The sequence below is a fragment of the Carcharodon carcharias genome, chromosome 7 (assembly GCF_017639515.1).
Source record: "Carcharodon carcharias isolate sCarCar2 chromosome 7, sCarCar2.pri, whole genome shotgun sequence".
NCBI lineage: Eukaryota > Metazoa > Chordata > Chondrichthyes > Lamniformes > Lamnidae > Carcharodon > Carcharodon carcharias.
In genome coordinates, this window is record NC_054473.1 from 175,263,511 (window position 1) to 175,291,082 (window position 27,572).

Here is a 27,572-nt window from a genome sequence, read left to right on the forward strand (position 1 = left end):
TCAGTACATTTTAAAACGCAACACTTAAAGGTAACTAGTTTTTCCCTAAAACCTTTCAGTGGAGAAATGGTCAAAACATCTTGAAATGTGACAATTGTATTAGAGCATTGTTTCTTTTTTTGGTCAGTTGAGTGATATATATGGAATATTTTCATACTAAACTACTGAGAAGTCTGCATGGGTAGAGCTTCTCCACTATGCACTGCATACTCTTTCCAGTAAAGAGACAGTCCACTTGTGGAAGCACTCAGGACTTGCAGGTTTGCAACAGTCTAGACCAGGCATCTGCAGCCTTTGGCTCCAGAGCCACATGAAGCTCTCACACATCTCATTTGCAGCTTCCAAACTTTTCCAGTTGGACCCCATTACCATGAAAAAAGGCAAAATAAAAAACAACGGTCAAGAAACGTAAGAGTCAAGATTTTCTTGTGGGAGCTTATAAAGATTAATCATCATGCTGCACTTTACGGTTGCAAACAATTATTTTAACCAGAAACATCATCATGCTTGAAATTAACCTTTTTGAGTTGTATAGCTACACCGTGGTTATAGATAATGCCTTTGGTTCAATAAAAATTTAATGGTCACGACTATGATTGTTTCTAATATAACTGATACGATAAATTGTTCTGAATGTGATAACAGAATCCATTTTTTAATCAACAGGTGAAAATATTGTCTTAATTTCATGCATCTTAAGTTAAAGTTTGTTTTAAAGATGACTTTACTGACAAAATTATGGTTAAAAAAAGGCCAAAAAAGTAAATGAGAATTCAGAGCTAGCTGAATTTTAATTTAGCTTTTTGCTTGTAGATACATACATTCAATCTATTTGAATACGTAATTTATTATAATATATTTAAATATATATTTAGTTATTTAGAATTTAATTCAGTACAAGTATTTTATTTATCAATGCCAGTTATTCATTCTACCAGAGACTCTTGGCAATTTGCCAAATATTTGGTTTAGAAATGCTGAATTTTCAGCTTGTGAAAATAGTTCTTTATTATCGCCAACTTTTTTTTAAAAAAAGGTTCTCTTGGTGAAAAGGTTGCCAACCCTTGTTGTGGATTTAAATACTTCATGCACTAAAATATGCTGCGTTCTATTGCCGGGACCAAGTAAGAGATATCTCAGGTCCCCAGTGACAGATGTAACTCTCTAGTCATTAAAAAGCAACACGGGGTATTGTGAAGCTGCCCCTTAGTGCACAGTGGAGTTGCGTATTTGCTTCACCGACTGCTGATTTCAGCTGGGGTTCGTTCCACTTGCACCGATAGGCCCAGTTGCCTTTTTCGAGATCTGAATTCTCTCTATCATGTAAAACATGGAATAGGGCAACACAATCATTTTGATCAGATAAAAGAAAACTAGAAAATGTTGGAAATGCACGGCAGGTAAACAGCAGCGTTCGTGGAGAGAAAGGAGGTGTTGACGCTTCAAGTGTGGAGCCTTCGGAAAAAGATAAAGCAGGGAACAGTACATAGATACAGGTATTTTTACAATTGACAGGAGAGATTATCTCCTTAAACCAAGAACTCACTAGAGCGACTCCCATTATCTGTGGAAAGGTGTATGATGAACATCCAGCTGGCGTTAGACGTATAGTCGCATATGGAGTCTGGAACCATGCTTTTTCACTAGCCCATACAATGTCACAGAGAGGGAGTATGGAGGCTCCCAGTCCCAGAGCTGGTCCATTGACTGCAACGACAATGGGTTTCTTAAACTGAATGAAGGCGTTCACAAAGTCCCTGAAAGAAGAATAAAAGGCAAAAAAAAATATTCATTAGTCATCAACGCAGTGAAGTCCCACTGTTTGGGGGGAGAGGTGGGGGTTACGTTCCCGCGAAACTGCGCAAACAGCAAAATCGTGAATGACGAACATGCTTTACAACGGGAGTCAATGACATAGATTCCAGGAATGCGAGGGCAGCATTGGTTTGTGCAGTTACTCTACAGTAAATTGTGGTATGGGACGGACCGGAGCGGTGGGGGAGGGAGGGGCCTCAAAAGAATCCAACTACAGACTCATCTGCTCTTTTACCATCCAAGGCATGTATTGAGAATTTTAAAGAGGCCATCCTCATTTAAAAAAAAAACATGAATCACCTCAAAACTGGCATTCAAAGTTTTTACACAAAACCACAAATAAATTGGTGAACATTTCAAAATTGCAGCTCTGGACCAAGAGATCCGGACATTCCCAGGCTAATCTGCTGCAACTATTCCATTTTTTACATGATACAGAGAATTCAGATCTCGGAAAAGGCAACTGGGCCCATTGGTGCAAGTGGAACGAACACCAGCTGAAATCAGCAGTCGGTGAAGCAAATACGCAACTCCACTGTGCACTAAGGGGCAGCTTCACAATACCCTGTGTTGCTTTTTAACGATTAGAGAGTTACATCCGTCACTGGGGACCTGAGATATCTCTTACTTGGTCCCGGCAATAGAACGCAGCATATTGGGCTGCAACCATTCCAGGCACTGTTTCTCATCCCTGGCAGAAAGAGAATTAAATGTCCACAGCTAGGACTAAAGGAAGGAATCGCCTTCCAGAGACTTGGACACCCATCTCCCCCTACTCCTCCGGTAAAATGTGCCGAGGTCTCCGCTCCGTCATGGCTGCCGTGTCATCTGTATCAAACACTGACCGCGGCCACATCTGTCCAGAATAGAATTAATAAAATGGAACAAATTTCATTTAAGCTGTTTTTAATGAGAGAGGGGAAATAAAACGCACACAAGCGAACGATTGCTCGTGCAATGGGTGATCTGGTGTACAAAGGCTTCAGCGTGGGTAAGCAAACAGATCATTCCTGATGATCTGGGCCATTACTCCTGATTAGTTTAGGAGCTTGAGTACAATTTCCGACATTGTACATGTCAACTGCCTCCAGTCAGTCACTGTGATCAGTTCCTGTTGCTATGCTGCAGTCACCACATACTCACTACGACTTAGGAATTAAACGAAAGGAAAGCAATTTTAAACTTCAAACCATCTCAATCACTGAATGGTTACATCGTGGAAGGAGGCCATTTGGCCTGTTGTGTCCAAGCCAGCTCCCTGCAAGAGCAACTCAGCTAGTCCTACTCCCCGGCTTATTCCCCATAACCCCGCGATTTTTACTATTCAGATAATTATCGAATTTCCTTTTGAAAGTCACAGTTGAATCTGCCTCCACCACACTGTCAGGCAGTACATTCCAGATTCTAACTACTCACTGCATGAAAATCTTTTTTCCTCATGTTGCCTTGGGTTATTTTGCCAGTTATCTTAAATTGGTGCCCTCTGATTCTCGGCCCTTCCACCAATGGGAATAGTTCCTTCCTATCTACCCTGTCTAGACCCCTCATGATTTTGAATGCCTCTATCAAATCTCCTCTTCACCCTCTTCTCTGAGAACAGCCCCAACTTCTCCAACCTATCTACATAACTGTAAGTCTTTCATCCTTGAAACCATTCTCATGCATCTTTTCAGCATCCTCTTCAATGCATTCAGATCATTCCTAGATTGTGGTGCCCAGAATTACAAAGATTACCATAACTTCCTTGCCTTTGTATTCTCTGCCACTATAAAGTCCAGAATCCTGAATACCTTCTTAGCTACTTTCTGAACAAGCCCTGCCATCTTCAACGATTTGAGCACCTATATCCCCAGGTCACTCTTCTCCTGCATCCCCTTTAGAATTGTACCATTTATTTTATACTGCAATTCCACCTTCTACCAAAATGTATCATTTCACATTTGCTCTTTATTCTTTCATGGGATGTGGGTGTCCAATTGCCCATCCCTAATTGCTCTTGAATTGAGTGGCTTGCTTAGTCACTTCAGAGGGCAGTTAAGCATCAACCACATTGCTGTGGGTCTTGAGTCACATACAGGGCAGACCAGGTAAGTAATACCCTTCCCTAAAGGGCATTAGTGAACCAGATGGGTTTTTACAACAGTCAATGTTAGTTCCATGGTCACCATTACTGAAAATAGCTTTCAATTTCAGATTTTATTAATTTGTATTTAAATTCCACCAACTGCTGCAGTAGGATTTGAACCCATGTCTCCAAAGCATTAGCCTGGGTCTACAAGATTACTAGTCCAGCGACATTACCATTGTGCCAGTATCTCTCTCTTTTGTATTCAGTTTCATCTGCCGATTGGCTGCCTATTCCATCAGCCTCTCTATGTCCTCTCAAAGTCTATCACTATCCTCCTCATAATACTTACAAGTCTGAAAAGCAACTGTTCACGGCTACTCTCTATTTCCTGTCACTCGGCCAGCCTGATGTCCGTGCTGCCACTGTCCCTTTTACTCCATAGGCTTTAACTTTGTTGACAAGCCTGTTACATGGCATTTTATCAAAGGCATTTGGGAAGTCCATCTGCACCACACCAACTGCACAACCTTAATCAATTGTCTCTGTTACCTCATCAAAAAACTCAGCCAAGTTAGTTAAACACAATTTGCCTTGTAACAAATCCGCACTGGCCTTTCTGAAGTAATTCTGGCCCATGTCTCTGGACATCACTTGCCATCCCACAGTGATTCTCAGACCCAGTAGTATTAGCACATTTATATATTATATAAATACATAAATATACAAGTCCAAATCATTTCTACTGAGAACAAAAGTAGACCCAGTGTTGATCCATTTCTGACCATTGTTCAATCCATGCAAACACATTGTCTCTCTTTTTTGACTCCACTAACTTTCTATCCATGCTACAATATTGCCTTCTGTGCCACACACCTGATTTTATTTCTAATAAGTCTCCTATGAGGCACTTTATGGAAAGCCCCCTGACAATCTGCCTATAGTACATCTACTGAATTCCCCTGTAAATTGTTAGCTCAGTTCAATTTGCTAAAGGTCAACCTGTCTTTAACAAAACCAAAACATTTCCAAAAAAAACTTGCCAATTTTATCTGGAATTATGGATCCGATGGCTTTGACTGCAACAGGTGTTAGAATAACTGGCCTGTAGATACCTGTAGGATACTCTAGAGGCCTATCACACAATTTGCATAGTCAAGGAAGGTTGAAAAATTGTGGCCACAGCATTTGCCAACTCCTTTCAGCAGCTGAGGGCATATGTCATCCAGACATGGGGAAGGGGTGGCGTAGTGGTAATGTCACTGGCCTAATATTCCAGAGGTCCAGGGTAATGCTCTGGGGACCCAGGTGAAATCTGAATTGAATAAAAATATGGAATTAAAAGTCTGATAATGACCATTAAATTATTGTCAATGGTCGTAAAAATACCCATCTGGGTCACTGATGTCCTTGAGGGAAGGAAATCTGCTGTCCTTACCCTGGTCTGGCCTACATGTGACTCCAGACCCACAGCAAGGTGGTTGACTCTTAGATGCCCCCTGAACAAGGGCAACTGGGGATAGGCAATAAATGCTGGCCTAGCCAGCAATGCCCACATCCCATTAACGAATATAAAAAAGGCTGGAATATCAATGATTTGCTCCAGTGTTTTTTTACAAATGTTTGATGAAGCAGGAACGTAAGGATGCTAAAGATTATATAATGATAGAAATAACTGTAGAAAAGGAATTGGTACAGAATAAAATAGCACAACGCAACATGGGTACAGACTGGATGATGTATGCCCTCAGCTGCTGAAAGGAGTTGGCAAATGCTCAGGCCACAATTTTTCAACCTTCCCTAAATATGTAAATTGTGTGATAAGACTAGAGAGTATCCTACAGGTATCTACAGGCCAGTTATTCTAACACCTGTTGTGGTCAAAGTCTTAGGATCCATAATTCTGGATAAAATTGGCAAGCTTTTTCGAAATGTTTTGGTTTTGTTAAAGGCAAGTTGGTCTTTAGCAAATTGAACTGAGTTTACAATTTACAAGGGAATACAGCAGATGTAATGTAGACAGATTGTCAGGAGGCTTTCCATAAAATGCCTCAAAAGAGACGCGTTAGAAACAAAATCAGGTGTGTGGCACAGAAGGAAATGAAATAGCATGGATAGAAAGTTGGAGTCAAAAAAAAAGAGAAAGTGGGTGTGCATGGATTGAAGGACGGTTGGGAATGGATCAACACTGGGTCCACTTTTGTTCTCGGTACCGATGATTTGGGCTTGTACGGACAGAACAGTATCTCATGACTATCACAATGTTAGCGAGAATGAGGTCTGAAAAAAAACGGCTTTACAGAGAGAGCAGCTTTGTCGCTGAAAGCGGTTGAGGCATGGAGTGGAATTATACGCCAGCAGGACTTTATGGTCCCACTGAAGCCAATGGAGTTTTGAACGATTCACTGCATTTTACAGCCCCGAACCCGGCGTGACAGGGCTGTAAAATTCTGTTCGTGGTCCATGACATATTTTATGGGAAAATGCTATAAATATATCAAGGAGAGGAAGATACAACGCCGTGGAGAAAGAGAGAGAGAGAGAAGGGTAGTGGAATTATTTCTGAGTTGCTCTAGCTGGCACAGACATAATGGGCTGAATGGCCTCCTTCTGTGCTTCAGAGTCAGTGATTTTTTTCTTTCAATATATGGTTTCGAGTAAACTCGAACATCTGCTGAAATAAAATTGCTCATTTGGACTCTAACTGGTGTAACAGATGGATAGCTTAATTTAGGCCGAGTACAAAATGAAGATAATTAAAATGTGCATAATTCAGTAAAATTCACCAATGAGATCAACAAAATTGATGATGTCAGGAAAAGCCTTGCAGTTTTTGAACTGGTGATGGAAGCCTGCTAGTAATGCATCTGGATCCTGCTGACATACTTGGTGTAATGTCAATTATCGAATTGGAGGACATTCCAACACAGCTCAATTGGCTTACTCAGGCACAGTAACCTTTCAAAATTATAAGACAGATAGATATTACACTGATAAAGCAATCTACCTGAAACATTATTCAACCGTCAGATGTTGGCTGGTATGTTGTACATTCACTGGCTATTATATTTCAGATTCACTGCATTCAGTTTTTTTGTGTCTTTTTAGCTCAGGATTATTAGATTATATGTGATCATATTACTGTATATTAATGCACATGAACTTACAGGCCACAGCTTAATGCAGATTCTTGCAACCAGCAAAACTGGGAGGGCGTTAACTTGTGTAAAGAGTTGCTGACTATTCCAATGCTCTGAAAGAATTGGAGAGGAGTCTGTAAGAATTCCACCCAAAGTCAATGACGTAAGTGTCGCTTAAGAACATTGTACCGATGCAAGCTGAGAGATTCTCCAAAGTGCATGCGGTTAGATTTCAGACGCCTGAGATTTGAAGGCACAAACACAGTTGTCATCCCTCTGCATCTGAGTGATAGTTCTTAGCCTTAGGCCCCTTGTAGAGGCTGAAGACTCAAAGTACAAAAAAAAGTTAATGAACCTTCTCAAGGGTACAAAAGGTCAGAGATTGGTACAGCACACAAGGCCATTTGTGTGTGCTAATTTTTTGACAGAGCAATGCAACAAGTTCCACTCTCCCATTGTTACTCCAGAGTCCTGCAATATTTTTTCCCTTCGAGCACTTATCCAATTCTCTTCCAAAGGCTACCATTGAATCTGCTCCTACCACTCTTACAGCAATGCTTTCCAGGTCATAACAACTTGCTGCCATTGTTACCAACCTCATTTTCAACATTTCTACCCATCAGCATTCAGCTGGCTGATGCAGACATGGGAGCTGAAAACAACTGAATAAACATTTTGACAGAAGTGACTGGTTCAGTTTCTGCTTTTCAATGGATTTTCCTCACCATTCACAGATTTCTGATCTCCATGAGTGATGAACAGAGAGTGCGTGCATGTATAAAGTTTTTGTAATATTACTGACCCATTTTCTCCTGGATCTACATTCAGCACTGTCGCTATTTTATAAGGTGAGGAATATTTCATCATGTAAAGTGTAGGGTTATATCCCTTTAAGATTACAAAGAGCAATTGCTTTCAAGTAAATTTTGGATGGGTTGGTACAGATATCAAGTAAAAGGTCTTGACTCCAATAATTAATGGTTCCAAGTAAAGTCTGCTGTTGCGTAATACCTTTCTTTGAAGTGCCAAAAGTACGACATAGAAAGTTGTGTGTGACTCTTGATGGTCAGGAAAAGCATGCTAGATATACTGTTAATATAATACCACCAGCTGATCCCCAGCAAACTACAGTCAGTAATTAGATTAAGACAACTGCATCTATATTCAGCCAAGAGGGAGGAACAAATGGCATAAACCAAGATGCAGAAATATGTCAGAATGTATTTTCTGATGTATTCCAAGTGGTTACAAGGTCAAAGCAAGCTTTTATTTTTATTTACCCGAGACTCAAAAATAACTTAGGAATATAAAATAGCTTATAAAACAAAAGTGGTAAGATCCGGTTTGACGGTAAAATTATACAAATTTGCAGGGAGGTTCTGAATAAAGTTCATTGGAAGAAAGGAACATTGGAGCATAGGAGCAGGAGTAGGTGATTTGGCTCTTCGAACCTGCTCTGCCATTTAATAAAATCATGGCTGATCTGGTTGTGGTCTCAGGTTCACTTTCCTGTCTGCACCCAATTAACCCTTGACTCCCTTGTCTAACAAAAATCTGTCTAGCTCTGCCTTGAATAAATTCAAAGACCCAGCCTCCAGTACTTTCTGGGGAAGAGAATTCCACACTTCAACGACTCTTTAGGAGACAAAGTTTCTCCTTATCTCTGTCTCAAAAGGGAGACTTCTTATTTTTAAAATATGTCCCCTAGTTTTCATCTCCCCTACAAGAGGAAACATGCTCCAGGTATCCACCCTATCGAGTCCCCTCAGGATCTTACATGTTTCAATAAGATCACCTCTCATTCTTCTAAACTCCAATGGGTATAGGCCTAACCTGTTCAACCTTTCTTCATAAGCCAACTCCTTCATCCCATGAATGAGTCCAGTGAACCTGTTCTGAACTGCTTCTAAAGCAATTACATAATTTTTTTAAATAAGGAGATTAAAACTGCACACAGTACTCTAGATGTGGTCTCACCAGGGACCTCAACAGCTGTGGTGAAACTTCCCCACGTTTCTATTTTATGTGATAAAAGTAACCTCAAAAGATGTATTATTAAGTAGAAGCTTCTGGTAACACCAAACGTTGTAAAATATTGTAATCTTTTAACTTTTATGTGGATTTTGACCTTCCTAATAAAAACCTATACCCTTGAAAAATAGGAGTGTAAAGATAAGGAGCCATTATCCAGACTACACTCAGAAATTATGCAGTTGGGAAATGATGGGAACATATTTGTTTACTTTCAGTGGGTAAAGAAAGTATTATTACTGGCCAACAAACTCCCAGAGGAACTGATATGAGTATTATCCTTGGAGGGAAAGTTAAGCCTAAGGAGAGTACATTTTGTTCCAAGTACTCGCTCCCCATTGTCTGTGTAAAAAAAATAAACAAAATGTTCCTTGACGTTTGTTTTCTTTTTTTTTAAAAGTCAAATTTTACAACCAAACAATTTTCAGTTTTGCTGCTGCTTTGTGAAAGGTCACTGACAGGGAGAAGCCACCAGAGTTCTGGAGTGACTGCATTTGTCTTAATGGGGACTGTGAACTGAGACCAGTCTGGGAATCATCGCACGCTTGGTCACTCCTAGAGGATATTACGTGGGTTCACTGTGCACTTGCGAGATGCTTTCTACTCCTTGAACTGAAAACAGGCATAGATCTTAAAAAGAAAGTGCAATATGGTTGATTAATAGTCCTTAAATAATGTCAATCGAATAACGCAGAGTCAAAAGTAACTTATTGTCTTGATTTAGCAGCTCTTCAGTGTAGAATTCAACCTTTTGTGCTTTGCAACTCCAAAAGAACAACCCTATCTGGCATGTTCTTAAAATCCCTCCTCTCCAGTCCCGTTTATTCCTTCTAAAAAGTGCCTTCGCCCAGAAGTTTATACTCACAACAACACTGCTTTGGAGTTAGAAATTATTATGCTTCTGGAACTCTTTTTAAGTTTCTGCATCGCTTTTAAGTTACTCTACTCACTACAAATTCTGTTCTCGAATGATGCAGACTGTGTTTCTGTTGAAGTTATTCAGTTAAAAACCTTAACATTAAGGAGCAAATTTAATTAAAACAAAAACAAATTTCATCCTAAAATGCATCCTATTGTGATGATTCTTTTAACCCGTGGGATTAGTTTGTTCAGGCTGTTGGTGAGGTTTCCCCCCCACCACTGACATCAAAGACCCAGTCAAGAGAACTAGTGTTAACAAAATTAGCACAATGCCCTCCACCACTGTCATTAGGGTGCGCTAGAACTATTACAGTGTAAAGAATAACATGAGCAAAAGAAAATAAACAAAGCCACTCCCTCAGACTGAAGAGAGAAGCTAATTTATTCTTCTTAAATTTCTTTCTTATAGTATTATATAGAATATACAGCACAATAAAAGGCCATTCAGCCCAATCAGGCTATGTTCTCATCAACTCTCTTCCCATCCTTCCTCATTTAACTCTTATCAGTAAAGCCCTTTATGCCCTTCTCCCTCATGTAATTATCCACTTTCCACTGAAGTGCATCTATGTTACTCACCTCAACCACCCCCTGAGGCAGTGATGTCCACACACTCATCACTCTGGGTAAAGATGCTTCTTCTCAATCCCCCATTTGATTTCTTGGTGACTATCTTATACCAGTGGCCTCCATTTATTTTCTCTTCCCCACAAGAGGAAATGCTTTCTCTATGTCTATTCTCCCATACCTCTCATAATTTCAACAGCCTTTATTAGATCACTGAAAAGAACAGGGAGCATTAACTTGCAGGTACAGCAAGCAGTTTGGAAGGCAAGTGGTTTGTTAAGCTTATGTCACAAATGCGTTGAAGTTTAAGAATAAAGAAGTCTTACTACAATTATACTGGGCTTTGGTGAGTCCAACATTGGAGTACTTTGTGTAGTTTTTGGCCCACTTGCCTAAGGACGGACATACTTGCCAATCACCAGATTGGTTCCTGGGATGTAGGGAATGTCATATGAGGAGAGACTGAGTTGACTAGGAATCTATTCCCCGAAGTTTAGCAGAATGAGAGATGATCTAATTAAAACTTACAATTCCTAAGGGGGGCTTGACAGGGTAGATGCTGAGAATAAACAAAAACAGAAAATGCTGGAAAAATTCAGCAGGTCTAACAGCATCTGTGGAGAGAAAAAAAAACAGAGTTAACGTTTTGAGTCCTTATGACTCTTCTTCACTCCTACTGCCAGCAGCCACGCTATTTTGCTTTTATCTTAGATGCTGAGAATGTTTTGCCCTGTCTGGAGAATGGGGAGCACTGGGTCACAGTCTCAGAATAAGGGGTTGGCCATTTAAGACTAGGATGAGGAGAAATTTCTTCACTTTACCCCAGATGTCTGTGGATGCTCAATCACTGAGTATAGTCAAGACAGAGGTAGATTGATTTTTGTGTACTAAGTGGATTAAGGAGTATGGAGTTAGTGCAGGAAGGTGCAGTCGGCATGAAGGATTAGATGGGCTACACCTGCTCCTATTTTTAATGTTCTTTCCATTAGCTTCGACTTTTTGTACCCTGCTATCACCTACCATAGATTTGTTACAAGAAAATAAAAATATCAGCTAAATTGGAAAACAAAACCTAATGTGTTACTATGTACAAAATCACCCACAATGCTGTATACATAAATAAATAAATAACATCCTGGGGGTGACCTCTGGCCTGAAACTGAACTTGACCAGCCATTGTCTTGAAGGTATAATATTTTTCATAATATTTTTCTGGTTTATTGTAAAGTAGGTTTATGGGGGTGGTGTTTTTCTGTCTGTGTGATTTAATTAAATTTTGTAGCCAAGCAGGCTGAAAGTTGAAGTTATCAAAAGTAGTAAGGTGTAGAAGTGTCCTTAATATGTGAATGAGTAAACATGGCTGGAGTCTTAGCATGTGAGGTGTAAAGGGAATTTGTGCTTTTAGATAGATGAAGGGGGATTTGAATTTCAAAGAGGTTAATGAGAATAGTAGCAACATGAAAAGATTTATACTATATGAAAGGTAAAGTTCCAAAGACATATGGAAACAATGGAATTTACATATTAAAAAGGGAGAAACATATATAAAGGAGAATGAGGCTATGTGTCAGGGGAAGGCATTGTAAAACCTAACAGAAGTGTGAGAAGCCCCTAGCATTTGTGCATAACCTGCTGTCTACAGAAACTGAATCTGGAGAAAGCCATTTTGAATTCCACTGGCCAGGGTATTGTGTTAATTTGCTGGACCTGTTTAAAATCTAAAAGCTATTTTTGGACTGCTGCCTTAAAGGGGTATAGCTGGGAGCTGGGTTAATTGGGGATTTTAGGAGTTATTATAGTAATAATTTGTAGATCTATGTATGTGCTTGAAATCTTTCCTTTGTTAATAAATATTTTAATTCTGATTTTTAAAAAAATCTCCAAAGTCTTGGTGGACTTATTTCTTCCGAGTTCAGGGCACGCATCTCGAAATAAGTACACATTGCAAAGCCGTTCTGATAGAGTGATCAAGTTTCCCTTGTGGATTTGATTTGCCTGGCGCACATTATCTGCTGCATCATAGCACCATATAAATACTGTGGCTACAAGAGCAGGCTCGAGGCTGGGAATCCTGTACGAGTAACTCATCTCCTGACTCCCCAAAGCATGTCCACCATCTACGAGGCACAAGTCAGGATGGAATACTCCCCACTTGCCTGGATGAGTGCAGCTCCCACAACTCTCAAGAAGCTCGACACCATCCAGGACAAAGCAGCCTGCTTGATTGGCACCCCATCCACAAACATTCAGCCCTTCACTACTGACACACAGTGGCAGCAGTGTTTACCATCTACAAGATGCAGTGCAAGGGCCTCACAAAGCCTCCTTGGACAGCATCTTCCAAACCCACGCCACTTCTAGATAGAAGGACAAGGGCAGCAGACACATGGGAACACCACCACCTGGCAGTTCCCCTCTGAGCCACTCACCATCCTGACTTGGAACTAAATCACCGTTCCTTCACTGTCGCTGGGTCAAAATCCTGGAACTCTCTCCCTAACAGTACTGTGAGTTTACCTACACCACGTGGACTGTGGTGACAGCTCACCAACACCTTCTCAATGGCAATTAGGGATGGGCAATAAATGCTGGACCAGCCAGTGACTCCCACATCCCATGGATGACTAAATAAAAAATTATGCGACGGACAGTTAACTGCCAAGCATTGTTTGAAATTTAAATCAGGCAGCTTGACACTGATTGGTCAAGACATTGCCCTGGGGAATAAGCCAACGAATGGTTGTTAATTGCTTAGCTGAAACAAGGCGCAATGTGTATACGTGTTCTTTCTGTCTGCAAAGAACAGGGCCCTGTGTATTAATATACGTAGCTTCCAGTATATGCAAATTGCCAGTCACCATGAACTGGTGCATTCTCCATGGCAATGCCTCTACCAATCAGAGTCCACTTGCTATCACTCTCTTCTCGTACAGTATAAATACGTTGTTTCCCCTGACATTGTTATTTTCTTGCAAATTGTCCTGATGAGTGCAAGTTGAAAAGCATCGACGAAAAAAATGGCTTTTTCCAGCAATACTCCAGTTCTGCACAACCAAAAAACTGAAATAAAAATCAGCCCTTAAGAAGAGGTTAAGGGATTCCGTCAATATGTTGGCCTGTCAAGCACCACATGAAATCAAGTTAAGACTTTCATCTTTAATCCCCCAACCATACTCTGTGTGGGCAGTGTTGCAGTGACCCCAGCAGCCATTTGGGGACTGCAGTGTTCACCTCTTTCACATTGCACAGCAACAAATAAAGTGGGATTTCAGGAGGAACCCATTGTTCTTTTGTCATTGTAGAAGTCAGGTATGTGATACTGACACCCTAGCCTCAGTTCAGCACTAACGCCTGTGTGTGCTACTCCCCACATCTCACTGGCAGAAATTTGTTAAATCTCTATCTCCCAGCCTGCAAGGTCACTGAGTTATCCTTCATTTACTCCCAAACGACCACACCTTTCCAAAGAATCAAGAGAACAACGAGGTGAGCAAACATGTGCTTGAAATGGGTTCAGACCCGTCCCAAATTACTGGGATGGGATCCATTGGAACATGGATGTGGGGGAGGCTGATGTCCTGAGTTCCATGAGGGCAGTGTCAGTTTCATGATTAGATAAATGCAGTAAAATCTGTCGCAAATCACTCTGCGTTTCTCAGGCACTGAACCCAGCATGGCACAGGCAAGAATCCCCTGTATCATTCTCATTTTCCCAAAACTATCTGAAGTTTGAATCCATATCTGGTTATCATCGCACTGCCGTTTGTGGGATCCTGCTGTGTGCAAAACAGCTGCTGGCGTTTCCTACATTACAACAGCAACTACACTTCAAGAAAGTAGTTCATTAACTGTAAATCATGTTGGGACATCCAGAGGTCGTAAAAAGTGCTACACAATGCCAGTCTTTCTTCTCAGTGAAAGCAACCAAAATAAACCTGACCTTTCACAACTGGTTTGGACAGATCGTAAAGGGCCATTGCACCATTTTCACAGGAAAGTGCTTGGGATACCTTTCCCTCATTTGTAAAGAACAAACATGACAATGTAGATCAAACGTGACAACGCCGAAATGCTAATCATGCCATTCAGTCCTCAACGCCATCATTAACAAATATGACACATGCCTTCTCTCGTCTTGTGAAGGTGGGCGGGTGAGGGGGGCTTGGTGGAGAGTGGGAGCAAGAGAGAGAGAGAGAGAGAGAGAGAGAGGAGGGGGGGAAGGGAAACCAGATGAAAACCATTTCCAGATCCATTTTTGCAACAGGCAGTCACTTTTCTTTGAATTGATACAATGACTTTTCAATGCCTTCAAAATGTACTCTTTACATGCTGCCATTCAGTCATCAATAGGAGCTGCAAACCAAACTATAGGGGCAGAGATCTTAAATTTCACTGCAGTAAGTTTTAAAAGAATCTTTCCTGGGATGTGGGCGTCGCTGGCTAGGTCAGCATTTGTTACCCATTGACCAAATGCCCTTGAACTGAGTGGCTTGCTAGGCCATTTCAAAGGGCAGTTGAAAGTCAATCACATGGCTGTGGGTCTGGAGTAGGGCAGACCAGGTAAAGATGGCAGTTTTCCTTCCCTAAAATACATTTATGAATCAGTTGGGTTTTTACAACAATTGATGAGAGTTTGAGGGCCACCATTACTGAGGCTATTCCAGGTTTATTGATTAATTAATTGAAGTTAAAATCCACTAGCTTCCATGCTGAAATTTGAATTCCATGTCCCCAGAACATGAACCGGGGCCTCTGGATTACAAGTCCAGTGATATTGCCACTACGCAACCATCTCCCCATTGTGCTCATCCATTATAAGAGCAAGTGCCCCTGTGGGGAACAAACGACAGCTGCAATAAACGGCAGCAGTTCTGTGGAAGGATTCCACGTTTTTGGAGATAACAAGATCTGTCCAGTGGACAGTGCCACAATTTCAAACTTCCCCTCATTCTTTGGTGAAAATGGATGATGGGAAAGATAAGGCACCTTTTGGGATAGGTAAGGCAACCTTTGGGGTTGTTAAAAATAAACATGATTGTGTGTAGAAAGTACAGAACTGTCAAGTTGTCAAAGAACTGTCAAAGCAGTCAAAGAACTGTCAGAGGATACTAGGTGAGTTGGCATGGAGGGATTAAAGGCAAAGCATGGTGGGTAGGGGCATCATAGGTAGGCATGAGTTGGCATAGGGGCTATAAAGGACGATGGGGAAGTGGGGGACATGGACGTGGGGGTATGATAGACCACGGGAAGTCAGTACAGGGGCATGTTAGTACAGGAGGCACGAGGGGCTATGAGGAGTGGTGGGGGCATGAAATGGCATAGGTTGGCAAGGATGGGGCATGGGGAAGGTGTGGGAGGCGAGGGATTTGTTTTAATCTTATTTTTATTTAATTCAACAGAGCACTGGAGCACAATGGCAGGCCTTGCCCAGCCCCACACCCGGCAGAACACTTGTTCTGGGTGCGGTGGGCCTGACCTCTAATCCTGCGCACCCCAGAACGAAAATCAGAACTGCGGACAACCATTTCTAAAGGTCGGGTTCACAGATCCGGAAATTCTCCCGTCCCTGTACACCCGAACTGGGAGCGAAAATCTGGGCCTGAGGCTGACAGATTTTTATGAGGGGAGGGAGTCAAGACTTATGGAACAAAACTGGAATTGAGGTGGAGACCAGCCATGATCAAATTCAATTGCAGAGTCAAGGGGCTGAGTGGCCTACTCCCATCCCTAACCACTTTACGTACATACAAACATACAAAATAGGAACAGGACTAAGCCATTCAGGCCCTTGAGCCTGCTCCGTCATTCAATAAGATCATGGCTGATCTGTTGGTGTTTCAAATTCCACCTTCCCATCTACCTCTGATAATCTTCAATTCCCTTGCCCAACAAGAATCTATCTGCCTTAAAAATATTCAATGGCCCTGCCTTCGGAGGCAGTGTTCCAAAGGTGCACAAGCCTGTGAGAGGAAAAAATTCTCCTCGTCTCTGTCCTAGAAGGGCGGCCCCTAATTTTGAAACAGTGCCCCCTAGTTCTGGACTCACCCACAAGAGGAAACATCCTTTCCAATTCCACCTTGTCAAGGCTGTTCATGATCTTACATATTTCAATCAAGCTGCCCCTCACTCTTCTTAACTCCAGTGGAAACAAGTCCAATTTGTCTAATCTTTCCTCATAAGGCAACCCGTTCATTCCAGGTATCAATCCAGTAAACCTCCTCTGAACCGCCTCCAACACATTTACATCCTTCCTTAAATTCCTAAAGGAGACCAAAACTGCACACAGTATTTGAGATGTGGTCTCACCAATGCCCTGTATAACTGAAGCTATAACATCCTTTCTTTTGTGTTCATTCCTCTTGTAATAAAGGATAGCATTCCATTAGCCTTCTTAATTACTTGCTGTACCTGCACTCTAACTTCTCGTGACTCGTACTAGAACACCTAGATCCCTCTGCACCTCAGAATTCTGCAGCTATTCTCCACTTAAGCAATATTCTGCTTTTTTGTTCTTCCTGCCAAAGTGAACAACATTTCCCTACATTATACTCCATCTGCCAGATTTTTGCCCACTCACTCAATCTATCTAAATCTGTCTGCAACCTCCTATGTCCTCTTCACAACACTTTCCTACCTATCTTTGTGACATTTGCAAAATTTAGCAACCTGCCTTCACTCCACTCATCTAAGTCATTGATATGAATTGTAAAAAGTTGAGGCCCCAGTACAGATCCCTGTGGGACTACACTTGTCACATACTGCCAATCAGAAAAAGACCCATTTATTCATACTCTCTGTTTTCTGTCAGCTAGTCAATCTTCTATCCATGCTAATATGTTACCTCCTCACCATGAGTTTTTATTTTCTGCAATAACCCTTGATGTGGCACCTTATCAAATGCCATCTGAAAATCCAAGTACAGCACGTCTCCAGGCTCCCCTTTATCCATGGCGCATGTTACTCCTTCAAAGAATTTTAACGTGGATATGTGTGAAGTTATCTACTTTGGTAGGAAAAATAGAATGGCAGAGTATTATTTAAATGGTGATCAATTGGGAAATGTTGATGTACAAAGGGACCTGGGTATCCTTGTACGCCAATCACTGAATGCAAGCATGCAGGTGCAGCAAGCAGTTAAGAAGACAAATGGTATGTTGGCCTTCATTGTGATAGAACTTGAGTACAGGAACAAGGATGTCTTACTGCAGCTGTACAGGGCTTAGGTGAGACCACACCTGGAGTATTATGTGCAGTTTTGGTCACCTTATCTAAGAAAAGATATACTTGCCATAGAGGGAGTGTAGCGAAGGTTCACTAGACTGATTCCTGGGATGGCAGGACTGTCACATAAGAAGAGATTGGGCTGACTAGGCCTGTATGCACTGGAGTTTCGAAGAATGATAGGGGATCTCGTTGAAATGTATAAAATTCTGACAGGGATGGATAGACGATGCAGGGGTGATATTTGCTCGGTTGGGGCATCTAGAACAAGGGGTCACAGTCTCAGGATATGGGGTAGACCATTTAGGACTGAGATGAGGAGAAACCTCTTCACTCAGAGCGTGGTGAACTTGTGGAATTCTCTACCACAGAAGGCTGTGGAGGCCAAGTCACTGAATATATTTAAGAAGGAAATAGATAGATTTCATGCTCCAAAGGCTTCAAGGGGTATTTGGGGGGGGGGGGGGGGGGGTTGGTAGCGTGGGAGTACAGCGTTGAGATAGAGGACCAGCCATGATCATATTGAATGGCGCAGCAGGCTCAAAAGGCCGAATGACCTACTCCTGCCTCTATCTTCTATGTTTCTAAATTGGTTAAACATGATTTCCCTTTCACAAAACCATGCTGATTCTTCCTAATAACCTTGCGTTTCTCTAAGTGCCCAGCTATAACTTCCTTAATGATCGATTCTAACATCTTCCTCAATGATCGATTCTAACATCTTCCTCATGAAAGATGTTAAGCTAACTGGCCTGTAGTTTCCTGCTTTTTGCCTGCCTCCTTTCCTGAATAGAGGGGTTACATTTGCTACTTTACAGTCTGACAGAACCTTTCCAGAATCTAGTGAATTCTGTAAACTTAACACCAGCACATCTACTACCTCATTAGCCACCTCTTTTAAGACCCTAGGATGAATTCCATCAGGACCCGGAGAGTTGTCAGCCCGCAGCTCCATCATTTTGCTCAGTATCCCTTCCCTAGTGACTGGGATTTTACCAAGTTCCCCTCTCTATTCCACCTTCTGATTTACAGCTATCACTCAATCACAGAATCACAGAACTGTTATGGTGTAGGAGGAGGCCATTAGGCCCATCATGTCTGCACTGGTTCTCTGAGCATTTCAACTTAATGCCAATCTCTTGCCTTTTCCTTGTAACTCTGCACATTGTTTCTATTTAGATAATCATCCAATGCCCACTTGAATGCTTCAGTTGAACCTGCCTCCACCACACTTTCAGGCAGTGCATTCCAAACCCTACTACTCGCTGAGTGAAAAAGATTTTTCTCACCTCGCATTTGCTTCTTTTGCAAAATACTTTAAAACTGTGCCCTCTGGTTCTTGGTCCGTTTACGAGTGGGAACAGTTTCTCCCTGTCTACTATGTCCAGACTTCTCATGATTTTGAAAACTTCTATCAAGTCTCCTCTCAGCCTTCTCCTCTCCAACAAAAACAGGTCCCAACTTCTCCAATCTGTCCTCATAACTGAAGTGTCTCATCCCTTGAACCATTCTCGTAAACCTCTTCTACACTCTCTCCAATGCACTCACATCCTTCCTATTGTGTGGCGCCCAGAACTGTACACAATACTCCAGCTGAGGCCTAACCAGTGTCTCATATAAGTTCAACATAACCTCCCTGCTCTTGCACTCTATGCCCCTATTAATGAAGCCTAGAATACTGTATGCTTTAGAAACAGCTCTCTCTACCTGCCCTGCCACCTTTAATGACTTATGTACATATACAACCAGGTCTCTCTACTCCTGCACACCCTTTAGAATAGTATCCTTTATTTTATACTGTTTCTCCATGTTCTTTGTGCCAAAATGTATCACCTCACACTTCTCCGCATTGAACTTTCATCTGCCATCTATCTGCTCACTCAATCAATGTGCCAATGTCCTTTTGAAGTTATACACTGTCCTCCCCAGTTTATAATTCTCTCAAGTTTTCTGCAAACTTTGAAATTGTCCCCTGCACACCAAGATCTAGGTCATTTATAGATTTCAGGAAAAGCAAGGATCCCAATAGTGACCCTGGGGGAACTCCACTTCAAACTTTCTTCCAGCCTGAAAAATACCTATTAACCATTACTCTCTGTTTCTTATCCCTCAGCCAAGTTTGTATCCACTTTGCTACTGCCCTTTTTATTCCATGACCTATAACTTTCCTCACACGTCTGTTGTGTGGCACTGTATTGAACGCCTTTTGGAAGTCCATATACACCACATCAACGGCCTTACCCTCATCAACCATCTCTAATACCTCTTCAAAAAACTCTAGCAAGTTAGTTAGACACAATTTTCCTTTAACAAATCGATGGAGACCCTTTCGAATCAATCCATATTTTTCCAAGTGATTATTAATTCTATCCTGAATAATTGTTTCTAGAAGTTTCCCCACCACTAAAGTTAAACTTACTGGTCTGTAATGGCAGGGCAGGTCTTTACAACCTTTTCGAACAAGGGTGTAATGTTTGCAATTCTCTAGTTCTCTGGCACCTCCCCTGAATCCGGGGAACATTGAAAGGTTATTGTCGGTGCATCTGCAATTTCCATTTTTACTTCCTTCAATATTCTTGGGTGCATCTCATCTGGTCCCAGTGCCTTATCAACTCAAGCCTTATCAAGTTAAATCATTCCAGTGGTTGAGTTTCCTCCCCTGTCACCTTGGCCTGGGCAGCATCTGCCTCGTCGGTAAAGACAGACGTAAAGTATTCATTTAACACCTCAGCCATGCCTCTTGCCTCTATGTGCAAATACTCTTTTTGGTCTCTAATCGGCCCTGCTCCTCCTTTTATCACCTTTTTACTATTAATGTGCTTATAGAATACTTTGGGATTTTCTTTTATGTTAGCTGCCAGTATTTTTTCATAATCCCTCTGCTTCTCGTATTTTACATCCCTTCCGAACCTTCCGTATTCAGCGTGGTTCTCAATTGTATTTGCTACCTGACACTAGCTGTAAGCACACTTTTTTCCTTTATTTCTATCTCCTTTGTCATCCAGGGAGCTCTGGATTTGTTTGTCCTACCCTTCCGTTCTGAGGGAACATACCTTGACTGTGCCCAAACCATCTCCTCTTTGAAGGTAACCCATTGTTCAGCTACTGTTTTTCCCTCCAACCTTTGGTTCCAGCCTATCCGGCCCAGCACCGTTCTTGCCCCATTGAAGTCCGTTCTCCGCCAGTTGATTATTCTTACTCTGGATTGACCAATATAATTTTCCACCGTCATCCTAAACCTAATGATATAATGATCACTGTCCTCTAAATGTTCCTCCATTGTCACTTGATCTACTTGGCCCATCTCATTCCCAAGAACCAGGTCTAACAGTGCCTCCTTTCTTGTGGGACTGGACACATGCTGCTGTAGGAAATTCTCCTGAACACAATCCAGGAACACTTGTCCCTCACTGTCCCTTACACTACCACTATCCCAATCTATAAATGGGTAATTAAAGTCCCCCATTATAACTATTCTATGATGTTTACACCTCTCTGTAATTTCCTTGCAGATTTGTTCCTCTATACCCTTCCCACTAGCTGGTGGTCTGCATATTATACCGAACAATGTAATTGCACCCTTCTTATTCCCTAGCTCTAGCCAAATTGATTCTGTCCTTGAATCCTCTGACACATCCTCTTTCTCCAATACTGCAATACTCTCCTTAACCAAAAATGCCACCCCTCCTCCTTTCATTTCTTTCCTATCGTTTCTGAACACCTTTTTTTTCATTCATTCATGCAATGTGGGCTTCGCTGGCTGGGCCAGCATTTATTGCCCATCCCTAGTTGCCCTTGAGAAGGAGGTGATGAGCTGCTTTCTTGAACCTCTGCAGGCCATATGGCGTAGGTACACCCACAGTGTAGTTAGGGAGAAAGTTCCAGGATTTTGATCCAGCGACAGTGAAGGAACAGCGATATATTTCCAACTCAGGATGGTGAGTAACTTGGAGGGGAACTTCCAGGTGCTGGTGTTCCCATCTATCTGCTGCCCTTGTCCTTCTAGATGGTAATGGTCGTGGGTTTGGAAGGTGCTGTCGAAGGAGCCTTGGTGAATTTCTGCAGTGCATCTTGTAGATGTTACACACTGCTGCTACTGGGTGCCGATGGTGGAGGGAGTGAATGCTTGTGGATGGGGTGCCAATCAAGTGGGCTGCTTTGTTCTGGATGGTGTCAAGCTTCTTGAGTGTTGTTGGAGCTGCACTCATCCAGGCAAGTGGAGAGTATTCCATCACATTCCTGGCTTGTACCTTGTAGATGGTGGACAGGCTTTGGGGATTAAGGAGGTGGGTTACTCGTCACATGATTCCTAGCCTCTGATGTGCTCTTGTAGCCACTGTGTTTATATGGCTGGTCCAGTTCTGTTTCTGGTTAATGGTAACCCCCAGGATGTTAATAGTGGGGGATTCGGTGATGGTATTGCTATTGAATATCCTTGTAACCAGGGATATTTAACACACAGACCTTCCTTGAGCCAGGTCTCCATTATCACCACAACATCATAATCCACAAGGCAATCTATGCCCGTAACTCCACAATTTTATTAATTATACTCCGTGTATTCACTTCCATGCAGTGTAACGCTGATTTAGACTTCATTACTTGCTCCCTTACTCTATGACTCCATCTGTTAACTTACTATCCTCTCTTTTAGTGCTATCCGACTCTCCCAGTATTCTGTGCACTCTGGTATTACTTTCTGATATTCTCTCCTGGTTCCCACACCCTTGCTGAGTTAGTGTAAACCCGCCCCAAAAGCACTAGCAAAACGCCCCACAAGGAACTCAGTCTCGGCTCTGTTTAGATGCAACCCATCTGGCTTGTACAGGTGCCATCTCCCCCAGAGTCACTCCCAGTATCCCATGAATCTAAAGCCCTCCCTCCTGCACCATCTTTCCAGCCATGCATTCATCTGTCTTATCTTCCTATTTCTGTACTCACTTGCATGTGGCACTGGGAGTAATCCGGAGATTAGTACTTTAGAGGTCCTGCTTGCTAATTTTCTACCTAGCTCCCTAAATTCAGATTGCAGGACCACATCCCCCTTCCTACCTAAGTCACTGGTACCATTGTGGACCATGACCTCTGGCTGATCACCCTCCCCCAGAAGAATATTCTGCAGCCACTCTGTGACATCCTTGACCTTGGCACCAGAGAGGCAACATGCCATCCTGGAGTCACATCTAAGGCCATAGAAATGCCTGTCTGTTCCCCTAACCAATGAATCCCCGATCACTATTGCTCTTCCTTTCTTCTTTCTCCCCTCCTGTACAGCCAGGCCACTTGTGGTGCCACCAACCTGGCTCTGACTGCACTCCTCTGATTCATATTGGAATGTTTTTTGCTTCCTCTATAGCGAAGACAGAAGCAAAATATCTGCTATTTCTTCACTATCTACCATTAACTCCCACTGTCACTCTCTAGAGGACCAGCACTCACTTTAGTTGCTCTTTTCCTTTTTAACTACCTGTAGAAACTCTTGCTATCCAATTTTACATTTCCATCTAGCTTGCTCTCATACTCTAATTTCTAACTCCTGCTTAACCTTTCAGTCATTCTCTGCTGTTCTTTATATTCTGATCAATCATCTGACCTGCCACTGATCTTTGCACAGTTATATACTTTTTTCTTAAGTTTGACGCTTTCCTTAACTTCTTTCGTTAACCACGGTTGGTGTGTCCTCCCCTTAGAATCTTTCTTTATAGTAGGAATATCCTTATTCTGAGTATTCTGAAATATCTTCTTAAATGTCTGCCACTGCTCATCTATCGATCTATCCCCTAGCTTAGTTTCCCAGTTCACTTCAGCTAGATCAGCTTTCATGCCCACAAAGTTGCCCTTATTTAAGTTAAAAATACTAGTCTTAGACCCACTCTTCTCCCTTTCAAACTGGATCCAAAATTCAATCATATTGTGGCTGCTGCTACCGAGGGAAGCCTTCTCTGGGGTTATTAATTAATCCTGTCACATTACACAATACCAAATCTAATATAACATGCTCTCTGGTTTCAGAATGTACTGCTCTAAAAAAACTCTTTTGAAAACATTCTATGAACTCTTCATCCAGACTACTACTTTCAAACTGATTTTTCCAGTTTATACGTAGGTTAAAATCACCCATGATTATTGCTGTCCCTTTATCACAAGCATCCAATATATACTTGTATACTTTGTCCTACATTGTGGTTACTGTTAGGGGGCCTGTAGACCACTATCACTTGTGAATTCCTTCCCCTACTATCCCTCATCTCCACCCAAACCGAGTCTACATCCTGATCTCCTGAACCAAGGTCATCTCCAACTATTGCACCAATGCCATCCTTGATCAACAATGCTACCCTCCACCTTTACCTAGCTTTCTATTCTTCTTGAATGTCATATACCCCTCAATATTCAGGGCCCAATCCTTGTCATCCTGCAGCCACATCTGATAGCTATGGCTATCAGATCGTATTTATTTACTTCAATGCGAGCTATTAATTCATTCACTTAGCTATGAATGCTACATGCATTCAGATAGAGCCTTTACTTTTGTCTTTTTGTTATCTTTGTAACATCTAGTTTTGACCATGGGTGTTTCTTAGGTTTGATCTCTCTGTGGCTCCCTGCTATTCTATGACCCTCATTTCCTATATTACTATTATGGTGTCCTGCCTTGAATCTACCCCTTGATAAGCCACACCTACCCAAGCTTGATCCATCACCCCCCTTGTTAGGTTAAAGCCCTCTCTATTTCCCTAGTTATGTGATTCACAAGAAAACTCATCACAGCACAGTTCAGGTGTAGACTGTCCCAATGGTACAGCCCCCACTTTTTCCAGTACTGGTGCCCAGTGTCCCACGAACTGGAACCCTCTTCTCCCACCCCAGTCTTTGAGCCATGCATTTATATCTCTAATCTTATTTGCTCTCTGCCAATCTCCACGTGGCTCAGGTAATAATCCAGAGATTATTACCTTTGAGGATCTGCTTCTTAATTTGGTGCCTAACTTGTCATACTGACTATGCAGAACCTCCTTCCTTGTCCTGCCTATGTCATTGGTACTTACATGGAAACGACGACTGGATCCTCCCCCTCCCAATGCAAGTTCCTCTCCTGCCCTGAACAGATGTCCCGAACCCTGGCACCGAGCAGACAACACAGCCAACTGGACCCTCACTCTTTGCTGCAGAAAACAGTGTCAATCTCCCCCACTATACTGTCCCCTACAACCACTACATTCCTGTTTGCTCCCCCAACTTGAACAGCTTCCTGTACCATGGTGCCATGCCCAGCCTGCTCATCTATCAGGCAGACCTTGCTTTCATCCACACAGGCTGTGAGCACCTCAAACCTATTTGATAATTGCAAAGTCTGCAGCTCTTCCACTACTGTCTACTCAGTACCAATACCTGCCTCACTCCTGGTCACATCCTCCTGTCCCTCACTGCTGACCAAAACCGACGACCCTATTCTAAGAGGTGTGACCATCTTCTGGAACAAACTGTCCAGGTGTTTCTCCCCCTCCTTTATGTTGTGCAATGTCTGGAGTTCGGCTTCCAGATCAATAATCCTGATCTGGAATTCCCCTAGCTGCTTACACATCCTGCAGACATGTTTGTCATGATCACCTTGGCATTCAAAAGCTCCCACATTCATTCAACAGCTGCAACATAACACCTGTCCTGTCATTGCTACTTATGTTATTTAGTTAACTTAATTTAATTATTCACTTAACTAAAAATAATTCCTATGTATACCACACCCTTTTTCCCCGTGCACCAAATACCCACGTGAATCTAATCTGCTATTCGTTAAATCTCCGTCTCACTCTGGCGTAGTTACCTGTCTCCTCGCATGCCCCTTACTGATCATGCGGCTTGAAAAGCCTCTCTCTTTTATAGACCTTCTGATGAGCCAGTAGCTAGTTTAGCTTCCTGCTACAGTAATTAGCACCAACTGAGCCAACTGCTTTCAGGTGATTGACAGATAACTGCCACTCCAGACAGTTCTCTGTTTGGCAAGCAAGCCTAACTTACTTGAAGATTAGTACTATGGCAGATCTTGATTCTTAATCTATGGTTAAAACCTGAAAAGGACTTACCAGAACTTACCATGTGAACCTAATTCACTACTCACTCGGTCTACGTCCTCATTCTGGTGTTGTCACCTGTCTTTAGTTTACTGAAGGGAGGTTGGGCTAAAAATGGATATCCATGAAGAAATCCATGCGGATTACACAGGTAATGGCACATACCGCTATCTGTCCCCAAGGAAAGGATGCAGTCTATGTAGCATCACTTTGGTGCAGATGCATTTTAGCCTGATATCTTTTAGAACCTTTGTGTCTGGAAACAATTTTGTAATCCAAACAAACTTGCTGGCAAAATTGGATCATATTTAAATAGGAAAAAAAATGCTTCAGGCAGAAAAAATAAAGTTCATCATCGAGTTGTCACCTGTTGGGTTTCAAGTTACTGTTGTGGTCGGGTATGCTTTTTTAAATAACTTTACTTCAGTTATGCAGTAAGCTAACCGCGCTATGGGTGTACATGGACTGTAGTGGTTCAAGAAGGCACCTCACCACCACCTTCTCAAGGGCAACTAGTGATGAGCAATAAATGCTGTCCCAGCCAGTGAAGCCCACATCCCATGAATGAATAAAATAAAATGTTACTATTCTAGGCAGCCACTTAAGCAACTTATTTGTTTTTAAGTGTGAAATTATGGGATGTGGCCATCACTCTGATGGACAAACGCTGAATCTTCAAACTTTCAAGGGCCTATCCTTGCCCTGAATTCAAACTATGTGCCCAGGAAAACAAACAAAAAGCTTGTTTGGTAATTGCTTTCGGATACTAGACCATCCTATGCCTTTTGACCCCATGACAGTCTTTGAAAGTGGTAGAACATCACATTAAGTCCTTGTTTAATGTTTAAAATAGTAAATGCATTTATTAAATAATGAATGAGTGAACAGCCGAACAGTTATGCACTTATAGATTTACAGTAGAAAAGTCTCTAACCCAATAAAATAATAAAAAGATCATTACTCTAACGACTAATTGAATCTCTAACAAATGACAGGTTTAGATAACACAGACAAAGAAAAGCTGCTCCCATTATCTGATCATACAAAGTCTAAGGGTTACAGATTTAAGGTTTAAGGCAAGCGATGCAGGGAGGGTGTGGGGATGAGCTGTTTTACGATGGGGTGCCACATCAGGAGTACTGTGTACAGTATTGGTCTCCTTATTTAAGGCGGATGTAAACGCATTAGAAGCAGTTCAGACATAGTTTACAAGACTAATACCAGGAATGGGCGGTTCTCTTATGAGTAAAGGTTGGACTGGCTAGGTTTGTATCCACTGGAGTTTAGAAGGGTAAGTGGTGACTTGATTGAAATCTTTAAGATCCTGAGTCTTTACAGGGTAGATGTGGAGAGGATGTTTCCTCTTGTGGGAAAATCTAGAACTAGGGATCATTGTTTAAAAATAAGGGGTCGTCCATTTAGAACATAAGAAATAGAAGCAGAAGTAGACCATTCGGCCTATTGAGCCTGCTCCGCTATTCAATAAGATCATGGCTGATCTTGTTGTATTTCGTTTTCCACATTCCCATCTAACACTGATAACCTTTGATTTTGTTACCTAACAAGAATCTATCTACTTCTGCCTTAAAAATATTCAATGACCCTGCCTCCATCTCCTTCTGAGGTAGAGAATTCCAAAGTAGCACAACCCCTGAGAAAAAAAATTTCTCCTCATCTCTGACCTAAAAGGGTGACCACTAATTTTAAAACAGTGCCCCCTAGTTCTGGATTCACCCATGA

The 27,572-nt window shown here is 42.0% G+C and overlaps 1 protein-coding gene across 2 annotated transcripts in view; it reads right to left on the bottom strand.

The window, feature by feature from the left end:
* The window catches only part of LOC121279912 (chromodomain Y-like protein 2), a 139,417-nt gene that overhangs the window by 18,257 nt on the left and 93,588 nt on the right, over positions 1-27,572 (bottom strand). For both annotated transcript variants that reach the window (XM_041191471.1, XM_041191470.1), the window contains exon 5: positions 1,547-1,757. In XM_041191471.1, coding sequence (XP_041047405.1) covers positions 1,547-1,757 — 211 coding nt within the window. The remainder of the gene's footprint in view (positions 1-1,546; positions 1,758-27,572) is intronic.